Raw genomic sequence first — 10,888 nt, forward strand, 5'->3', positions numbered from 1 at the left:
GTGGGAGTAGAATTTCATTTGCGAGCGCTGTGAAATGAGAAACAGTATTTCAATAATTTTACTGGAGACGCTCGGTTCGTAATTTTCCTCCACTGCGGAGGCGCATGGAGGGGGGGCAAGAGCATGGGAATATTAACCCCGAGGAATTCGTCAGTCCATTTGTCACTTATCGCATGAAAAAGCACCAGCCACTTTAAGTCATCGAATTTCATCAGCTACGCAATCGTTTTTACAGCATTTCAAAAGCCACGATTTCTACCCCTCCAAAGCGGGAATAAGGGAGGTCGACGAACAAATCGATTCGTCCAGCAGCAGCGAATCCGTGAAGGCAAGACAAAACTGTTTCTATGTTACATACGGAATGTGCTACTTGAGAATGAGCGCGCTTAAAAAAAATACATCTGTGAATGTGTTTCTGAACGACTGCGGCACCAACCAAAAGAAGTAAAACTTCAAACATAGCGCATGATGATTTCACTCCAAACTCCAAACCGTAATTTCATAGCAATGGCGCACTTTCCATGCACCCAACAAAATTCTGCTGCTTTCCCATTGTATACATCGCACAAACCATTCGATGTTTTCATATTTTATCAGTTCAAGTGATAAAGTAAACGCATCCCCTCAATAATATACAATTCTCAGTGGTTTTTCCTCACCCAAAACATAAAAAAAAATTTAATTAAAAAACAATACTGACTCTTTGTTATGCGTACAGACCCATCTACCGATCAGCAAAACGTTTTACTCTTGTCTTCTCGTTGTTTGTGTTTGTCTGTTTTTCTGTTGAGAGAAATGTTCTGTTTGACTTTTTACGCATACTAAACCGTCTTTTGCTCGAGTTTTCTTCCTCACTTTCTTTTCCTTTTCCATTCTTTCGTGTTTATTTAATGCTGGAACAAATTAATGGTACTGATTTTGTTGTTTTCTTCTGTTTCACCAATTCATTCCAACAGGAGAAAGAGGACGGCCCGCTGTACAAGTTCTACGAGCTGATAGCTGACTACGCACCGGATTTCTTCCAAACCATTTCCGAAACGACACAGATTACCCTCTTCGCACCGAGCAACGAAGCGCTCAGCCATCCGTTTGTGATGAGTTTTATCAGGTGAGTGAGTGATGATCGAAAATAAAAATAAATATTTTGTACAAAATCGATGATTGGCCATGGTAAAAACGGAAACCCCCCACATCAGGCTTCGGCAAAAGCACCGCTGCACATTCGTTCATCCCTTCGTGACTGCACCAAATTTTGGTTCCTGTTCAAATCTCTTTATCCTTTCGCGCTAATCGGTACCTATGGAAGACGGAATCACCGCTTGTTTCTGAATGCTCTATCTATGTTCCTTGTCGCAAAATGTTAAATCTATATTTTTTTTATTAGGGATCCTCATTTTCATTTTCGGTTGGTCCAAAAATCCGATGACTTTCAAAAATTTGTAACTTTTGAACTACTGGTTCAGATGATCGATATATATAATATTGAAGCCAATGAGCTAGATCGGGGTTCGCATGATAACAGAAAAGCTTTCTTCTGTATTGAAACGTGAAAAATAAAGGCGATAAGTTCCTTTTTTGGAGTGAATAAATTTAAACATAAAAAAGTTTCATGAAATTAAAAATTCAAAATCTGAAAAAATTAAGATTCAAAAAAATTAAAGATTACAAAATTAAAAAGTTAGAGAATTATAAATCAAAGATTTGATAAATTGAAAAATTAAAAAAAATAGATAAACTAAAAAATTTCTAAAATATATATTTGGTAAATCTAAAAAAAATGTTAAAAATGGAAAATTTGAAAAAAAAGTTAAATTGAAAAATTAATTTTTTTTATGAAAAGTTGAAAAAAAAATTAAAAAATTGAATAAAATTCAGAACTAAACTTTAAGGAAATAAAAAAAACGAATTGTAAAATTGAAAAAAAAATTGAAAATTTAAATGATGAATCTGGAAGCCACAAAAATAAAAAAATTGAAAGATGAAATTGATTTGAAGAAAATAAAATTGCAAAATTAAAAATTCGATGCACTAAAAAATTCATGGAAAAAAAAATTTAATATGTGATAAATAAAAACAGGAAAAATTGAAGAAATATATATTTGGTAAATAAAAAAAAGTTAGAAAAGAGATATAAAAATAAAATAAAAATTAAGATTTCAAAAAAAAAATCAAAAAATTGAAAAATTTTAAAGTTGGAAATTTGATGAGAAATTGAAAAAAATTAAAATAAAAAAATTGAATGAAATGAAAAATTTAAAATTTTAGAAAATGAAAAATTTGGATTTGAATTTGGATTTCAAAATTGAAAACTGACAATTTTCAAAGATTAAAATGTTGAAAAATTTAATAATAAATTAATAAATTAATTTCATTAATCGAATTCTCGAATTTTAGAATTTTTATAGAGATTCGAGGATTCAAAAATTCAAAGATTCTAATATTCGAAGTTTGAATCTGGAGTAATCGAAAAGTTTGAAAAGTTTGAAAATATGGAAAATTTGGAGAGTTGAGAAATTCAGAAATTCAACATTCAAAACACCAAAATCAAAAATTTTAAAATTAGTAGATTTCATAATTCAAAATTTATGAATTTGAAACTTTGAGATTAACTCGATTAACTAAAAAAATAAAAAAATACTAAATAAAAAATTAAATATATATATTTATATAGAAAAATGGATTTCTGTCTGTCTGTCTGACTGATTGTTATGGACTCGGAAACTACTGAACCGATCGACATGAAAATTGGTATTTAAGGGTTTTTAGGGCCGGGGAAGGTTTTCATGATAGTTTGAGACCCCTTCCCCCTCTCTGAGGAAGGGCTGCCATACAAATGAAACAAGTTTCTACATCACTCGAAAATTAATCAAGCAAATGCAACCAAATTAGGCATTTAGAAGTTTTAGGGTGCAATAAATGTTTCTATGGTAGTTAGACACTACACCCCTCTCTCTAAGGGGGGGGGGCTGCCATACAAATGAAACACAAATTTTTGTATTACTCGAGATTTTTTTTTAAATTTTTATAGAGACTTTGCCTAATGTGGCATTTGCCTCTGACTTGAGAATTACTCAAGCAAACAAAACCAAATTAGGTATATGGAGGTTTTAGGACGCAATAAATGTTTTCACGGTGGTAGACATTCCACCCCCCTCTCTAAGGGGGAGCTGCCATACAAATGAAACACAAATTTCTGCATTACTCGAGAATTAATCAAGCAAACGAAATCAAATTTGGCATGTGGATGTTTTAGGGTGCAATAAATGATTCTATGATGGTTAGATACACCTCCCCCCTCTCTAAGGGGACTGGCTATACAAATGAATCCAAATTTTCTGCATTACTCGAAAATTAATCAAGCAAATGGAGCCAAAATTGGCATGTAAAGATTTTATATTTTCTGTATCAAACATTTATTCCATGTAACGGAGAAACGTGTTATTTGCAAATGGCTGAAAAATCTTGAACGAGAATTGTGTCTAAAATAATCTGATATTATAATGATGAGTTATGGTAGAAGTACTTGGAATTTTTTAGTAAAACATAAACATGATAACATAAAAAAACAAAAAACTCAAAATTTCAAAAAAATAAAAGATAAAATTCTGACATTTCAAAATTCTAATTTTTTTTTTTTGTATGAGCAAACTCAAATATTAAAGAATCGAAAATTTCATGAAAAAAATTCAAAATTCAAAAACTAAAAAAATCGATAATCCGAACTTGATGGATTGAAAAATTGAAAGGTAATAAAATTTTAAAAATTAAGATTTGATAAATATATATTTTTTCTAACTTTATTAGATTTACAATTTTTTAATCTTTTCAGAAAATTGTTAATCTAAAAAATTCGAAAATATATATTAGATTAATAAAAAAAGGGAAAAAGGAGACATTTTAATTTCAACTTTTATTCATTTTTTGAAGTTGAAAAAAACAAAAAAAAATGAAAATTTAAATAAAATTAAAAGTTGAAATGATGAATTTCAAACGAAAATTTAAAAAATTATAAATTACAAGATACAAAATTTTGATGGAAATAAAATCAAAAAAATTAAAATTCGATTAACTAAAATAATCATGAAAAATTAAACAAAATAAATCAAATATTTGATAAATAAAAAACACATGAAATCGAGAAAATAAATAAATTCTAAAATTAAAAACAAATCAAAAATTCAAAGAATTGCAAAAATAATGATTTGATAAGATAAAAAAAAAGCAAAAATTCAGAAGTTCATGATGGAAAAAAATCACAACTGAGAACATAATCAATTCAAAAAAGTAACGAAATTTGGAAATCAAACTTTAAAATATACAAAATTGAATAAAAAATCTAAAATAAAAAAATTAAATCAAAATTTTTTTTTTCAATCAAATATTTTTTATTAAATAAAATAAATTGAATTTTATTTTTCAAAGATTAAAAAAATTAAGAATTTTAAAATTCGGATTTTTGAATTCATACATTTGAAGAATCGAATAATTGAAAATTCAGGTAATGGAGTAATTAAAAAGTTGACAAATTGAAAAATTGGAAAATTCAGAAACTAAAAATTCGAAACGCAATTCGGATTTAATTATTCAAAAAAAAAAAACAAAAATCTAAAACATAAAAACTGGAAAATTTTAAAAATTAAAGCTTTTCAATTAAAAATTTTGAAAATTAAACATTCGATGCATTGAAAACTAAAAAAAAATGCTAAATAAAAAATTAAATATTTAATGAAATAAGGAATTAAAAAATTGAAAAATTAGATAAAAATGTAATATTTGATGAATTAAAAAAAAAATTATAAAATATTGTGAAAGTGAATAATCAAAGAATAAAATATTAAAAGTTTGAAACACTAAAAATATTTAATAAAAAACTCAAGAGCTCAAAAGTTAAAAATACAAAAATTCTGATAAAATTTTGTATAAAAATGCACAAATTTAGATAAATTTTGATATTTGAAAAATTGAAACAGTTTAAGAAAAAAAAATCCAGAAAATCAAAGATTGAAAAATTCAAAAATTAAAAAATGTCAAATTTCAAAATTGCTGAAATTCAAAATTTTCTAAATTCAAAAAAATTATAAATTATGAAAAGAAAAAATAAATAAATTTAATAATATAATTTTCAATAATTAAACAATTAAAAAAGTTAATAAGAAATTTAAAAAAAAATCTAAATGTTTTCTGACTTTAAGGGAACGAATAAAAAATCAATTTTTTTTTATTAAAAAATCAAAAAAATATATGTATATAAAACAATTAAAATAAATTGTTTTTCGATTCGATTATGCATAGTAGAACACATTGAAGACTGTATATAATCGAGTCGGCCCTATATAATAGCTTATCAAAAAACGTGAATTGAGAATTGTTAAGTTTTGAGAGTTCTTGGCTCGAATTTTTGAAAAACCTCATTTTGGAAAAAGGGGAAAATTGATTTGTCGGACCCCCTGAAATGGAAATGGACACCCTAATGAAAAATTTAAAAAATACGGGTCTAATAATTTGCGATATGGAACAAAACTACACATTTTCACGAAAATCTGAGAATCACTATAGGCTTGGCATGCAACGGCTGATACATCTTTGCTTTCGAAGGTCATACACCCGTGACATGAACATAATATGTTCGGTGTGTGCGGTCTAGAAAGAACCCCAACGCCTTCTTAACAACAATGCCATAGTTTGTAGCGAACACTCACCTTCTATTCCCACTCTGCAGTAACTTAACCCATAACATGACTAGAGGTCTCGACGGAACTGACCATTCAACGGGGTGAGTTCGAGCCGTGCGTGCTCTCCGCAGACTTTTTGTTTTGTCAGTTTGGAGACGAGTGTTGTGTGCTGGTTCCATCTTACACACCACCTTAACCACGATGCTTGTTTACTAAAAATCGCACTTACTTATTTGTTTTTGCTCAATCTTTCGCGCACCAAACACAACTTACAGAATTGCTTATGTTATGCATGAGATATGCTTGCGAGTCGCTTGCGGCACAAACATACTCACACACGCAACATCGGTATAGCAAACAAAACACACACAAACAAAGTACAAACATTTCCGGACTCTAGATTTGTGTGAGACCTGTTCTATGAGCGTTTTGATACCATATCCTGTTGCATAACCCGCACACTTCCACAGAATGTTAATATTTTCATCTCTACTCAGGAATCGCGAAAAGATGCGGGATATTCTCAATCTACATATGGTCCGGGACAGTTTAACCACCGACAAGATCCGCAAGAATAGTCAGAATCAGGTGAGTGTACGCGCTGCAGTCTCAAAAAAAAACTCTAACGATGACCCATGATTCTGCAGGTGTACCAGATTCCTACCGGCGCGGACAAAAAGTTCCTGTACTTCAACGTCTTGTCCAACCGGTTCGATCACAAACAAACGATCACGGTCGAGGGCGGTGGCGTTAACGCGTCGGTTGTGCTCGGCGACATCGCCGCCATCAACGGGTATCTGCACATCATCGACCGGGTGCTCGGGATCCCGTACATGACCGTCCAGGAGAAGATCGCGACCGATCCGATGCTGAAGTGAGTATTCTGGATTCCTTCTATTCATCATCATATTGTCGATACTCTGAATGATTCCAATTCCTTCCAAAAAAAAATTACCGTATTTAAGAACAAATCCACCAACCATATACGACCCTTCACATGCCATTCTTGAGGTACTGCATTTCATACTCGCTCACCCCTCACACCGTGAGTAAGTCCTCAAATGTTAGTGATTCGGAGCAGCCGATAACTCAGTATCAATTACTGAAACAATCACACTATGCAACACCTGAGTTAAGATATGTGACCCGTAAAACTTAGCCAAATCAAAACTCTCGGTAGAAAGTTATTTCATTTCATTTTCGTATCAGGAATAATCCATGATGATAATTTTAAATCCACAAAACTTTTAGTTCCTTGTTTTCTATCCAAATGCTCGAGTTCTCCGTTTGATTGCATCCATAAAGTTTCAAACAGTATTCTCGATTACCTTTTTGAAATTTTTCCCGCATATTGGAGAAATTCTTATCATTATTTCTTTTTAATCTTCTAATTCCGCTTCTATTTGAAGTTGTTTTCGAATGCTACAATACGTGCAAATTAAATTTGAAAAAAAAAGCTTGAAATAACAACATTGAATTTATGATTTTGTTTTATTTTTCTTCGTTTCTTTCCCTCACAAAATGGTAGAAATTGGTCCCGTCTAAATGCGAATGGCACAACAGACAAACAATTATTCTCATACGTTTCCTTTCTTTCTTCCTCTTGCGGTATTCCAACCAAAAAATCAGGAAACAATGAAAAGTTCAGAAAGAAATCCAAAAACAGCCAGAAAAACTAAAAAAAATTAGTAAAATTCAAAAAAATATTATTAATATAAAAATCAGAAATGACTAGGCAAAATAAGAAAAACAGAAAAAATAGAAACATGTAGAAAAATTCTCAATAATTCAGAAAAAAAAAATCTGAAAAACAAAGTATAATTCAGAATATAATCAGAAAAATAAAGAATAAATCAGAATAAAACGAAACAAAAATTTAGGAAACAAATCAGAAAAATTCGACGAAAAAAAATTTAGAAGAATGAAATGCGAAAAAATCTAAAAAAAAAACAGTAAAATAAAATTCATAAAATCGAACCCAGAAATATGCAGAAATGTAAGGAAAATATTTTTGAAAATATCTGAAAATCCATAGAAGCTCAAATAAATTCAGGAAAAACAACAAAATTTAGGGAATAAAAAGGGAAAATTCAGAAAAAATAAGAAAAACTCGACGGCGCCAGTGGTTGTGTGGTTAGCGTAACAGCCTCGCAATCCGATCGGCCTGGGTTCAATCCCAGCTGGCGTCGTTGGGATTTTCTGAGGCGATCTCTGGTTACGTCTTCCTTCGGAGGGGAAGTAAAACAAGTTGGCCCGGCTCATGAGTTGTTGAGTCTGATAGGTAGGAACAGGTGGAGTCGCCTCCCTGATGTCGGTGATTGGCACTGAAGTGGCGGAAATAGGCCGACGAAAATTAAGCGATGATAAAAAAAAAAGAAAAACTCAAAATAACAGAATAATTTGGTTCTCAAATTCTGAATTCTTGAGTTATGCATTTCAGATTTTAGATTTTTGGATACCATATTTATGGATTTTAGATTCTTAAACTTTTGATTTTTTAATTTTACTTTTGGGAATCCAAAGATTATCAAACTTTTAGATCCCGGATGTTTTACTTTTGAATTTTAGATTTTTAAACGTTAAAGTTTTGGATTTTAGATTTGTAGATCGTGGATTTTTGGATATAAAATATTAGAATTTCAGATTTTTGGGTTTGTTTTATGGATTCTAAATTTTTGAATATAAACTTTTGGTTGTTAGGTTTTTAGATATAAAATATTAGAATTCTTAATTTCTGAATTTTAGATTTTTGAACTTCAGATAACTTGATTAGATTTAAAAAAAAACTAAAACAAACGGATTGGCTGAATTCAATATTCAAGAATTTAAAAGGTTTTAAATTTGAGATTACAAAATTAAGACGTTGGAAAGCTGTAAAATTGGAAATTGAAAAAAAAAGCTGAAAAACTCGAAATTGAAAAAGTGATAGATTGTGAAATTTAAAAAAAATCTAATTGAAGAATTCATAATGGAAATAAAAAATAGAAAAATAAAAAATCTAAAATTTTACTGTTTTCCAAATTCGAAAACTTGAAAATTTAAAAATCGGAAAACTAGAAAATTGTAAAATGATAAAAAATTTTAAAAAATCGACAAACATAATTTTTAAATCGAAATTTGAAAGATATTGGAGATTATCAATAGTCAAAAAAGGGGAAACGAATAATAGAAAAATTAACACATTAACAAAAAACTGCATGATCCAAAAAGGAAAGTTAAGAATATAATTCAAAAAGTTTGAAAAGAGATCGGTAAGCGATTTCTGTTGTCTGGTTTTATCTTAGGGTCTAACTGTCGATTCAGCGATATCTTTTGGCATTGAAATGAAATAAATAATAGATTTTATTTTGATTGTTGGAGTTTGGTTCAATCATATTTGCGTTTCTCTCGTTTCAGTCTCACCCACCAATTCGGACGCCTGAACCTGTTCAACGAGCAGCTGAACAAGACGACGAAACGATTCACGTACTTCATCCCCTCGGAACAAGGCGTGGATGCAATGGTTCCAGGAACACCAACATGCCAACCTGAACAGCTTCCTGACCGACATCTATCAGGTAGGCGGCTCCAAATTATTTTCGATGTTTTCCACATATCGAAAATTATGGAAATCAATTCATTAATATTTCATACCAAAACACCAGCGTTTAAAGCGAGAGCTCAGCAGTAGCAGCAGTCGGAAAACCACAATCCCCCGGATAACAAAACCAACTGCAAATTGCGAGCAGTTTTTAGCGTCTATACCGACCACATTTTTAGGTCGAAAACAACGCGAATTAATCAATAATTAATCAACATCACGCTGTCGTTACCGGGTTCGTGCTGTTGGTGGTTTGCGGTTAGCCGATGTCTGAGCCAGAATATTCCCGTCGAGATATTTCCGAGAACTTGGAGGTGGAGGTGATACAACACCGGTCTCGCCAACTCGACAAATTCTTCGTCCGTCAGAGTATCTCGGGGGCAGTGAGCACAAAGCAGCAGCAGGCGGTTCCAATCTGCAAGAAACTCAGTTCGAAAATTTGCATAATATCATTCCAACCAACCAACGCTGCTGGTGGAAAGAAGCTCTATGAATCTCGAGCGGAAAGTTTTTCTCCCACTTTCTCGCGTCGTGGCGAAAGCAATTTGCGCCCCTACCTCGCCAGGACGTCACAGGTTTTTGATCTTCGTCCCTTGGGTAGCAAATCTTAGGGGGGAGAGAGAGAGAGAGAGTCAGAGATTGCTCGGAGAAAATGCTAAGATATTCCGACAAGAACATTGAATAAATATTTATCAATCACTCTCCCCGTTGATCGGTGGCGGTACGTAATCAAAATCGAATAAATTTCGGGGAAAAACTGCTCAGATTTCCCCCTTCGGGTGGTGATAAGTGAAAACAAAGGGGCACCACCGGTGGCTTGAAGGAAAATTCTTCCAACAGGGGGAAGGATAATGGAATTCCAATGAACAGATTTTCGAATCTAAAGAGACCTGCGTCTCTGCGAGTGATAAGTAGGGGAAGGCAGTCCTAAGTGGACCGGTAGTCCCTTCGATTCCCTACTCTCTACTCTCTATTCTCTACTCTCTTCTTTCTACTCTCCGCTCTCTGCTCTTTACTCTCTACTCTTCATTTTATACTATTTACTCTCTACTCTCTACTCTCTGCTCTGTGTTCTTTACTGTCTACTCTTCATTTTCTACTATACTCTCTACTCTCTACTCTCCACTCTCTATTCTCCACTCTCTACTCTCTACTCTCTACTCACTATTCACTTCTCTCTACTCTCTACTCTCTATTTTCTACTCACTACTCTCTACTCTCTACTCGCTATTCTCTTCTCTTTACTCTCTATTTTCTATTCTCTACTCTCTCTACTCTCTCTACTCTCTCTATTCTCTCTACTCTCTCTACTCTCTCTATTCTCTCTACTCTCTCTACCCTCTCTACTCTTTCTACTCTCTCTACTCTTTCTACTCTCTCTACTCGCTCTACTCTCTCTTCTCTCTCTGCTCTCTACTCTCTACTCTCTATTCTCTACTCTCCACTCTCTACTCTCTATCTCTACTCTCTATTTTGTGTTCGTTACTCTCTACTCTTGATTTCATACATTTCCTATTCTCTACTCCCTACTCTCTTCTTTCTACTCTCTGCTCTCTGCTCTTCACTCTCTACTCTTCATTTTCTACTATTCACTCTCTACTCTCCACTCTCTACTCTCTACTCACTACTCGCTACT

At 32.3% G+C, this 10,888-nt stretch overlaps 1 protein-coding gene across 1 annotated transcript in view; it reads left to right on the forward strand.

Moving 5' to 3' along the window:
- The window catches only part of LOC129761623 (fasciclin-1-like), a 308,799-nt gene extending 298,936 nt beyond the window's left edge, over positions 1–9,863 (forward strand). The window contains 8 exon segments of the mRNA XM_055759359.1: positions 236–328; positions 957–1,108; positions 5,720–5,773; positions 6,170–6,260; positions 6,320–6,546; positions 9,069–9,147; positions 9,149–9,229; positions 9,516–9,863. Of these exon segments, the coding sequence (XP_055615334.1) occupies positions 236–328; positions 957–1,108; positions 5,720–5,773; positions 6,170–6,260; positions 6,320–6,546; positions 9,069–9,147; positions 9,149–9,229; positions 9,516–9,863 (1,125 nt within the window).
- The last annotated feature ends 1,025 nt before the right edge of the window (positions 9,864–10,888 follow it).

The sequence above is a fragment of the Toxorhynchites rutilus genome, chromosome 1, assembly GCF_029784135.1.
Source record: "Toxorhynchites rutilus septentrionalis strain SRP chromosome 1, ASM2978413v1, whole genome shotgun sequence".
NCBI lineage: Eukaryota > Metazoa > Arthropoda > Insecta > Diptera > Culicidae > Toxorhynchites > Toxorhynchites rutilus.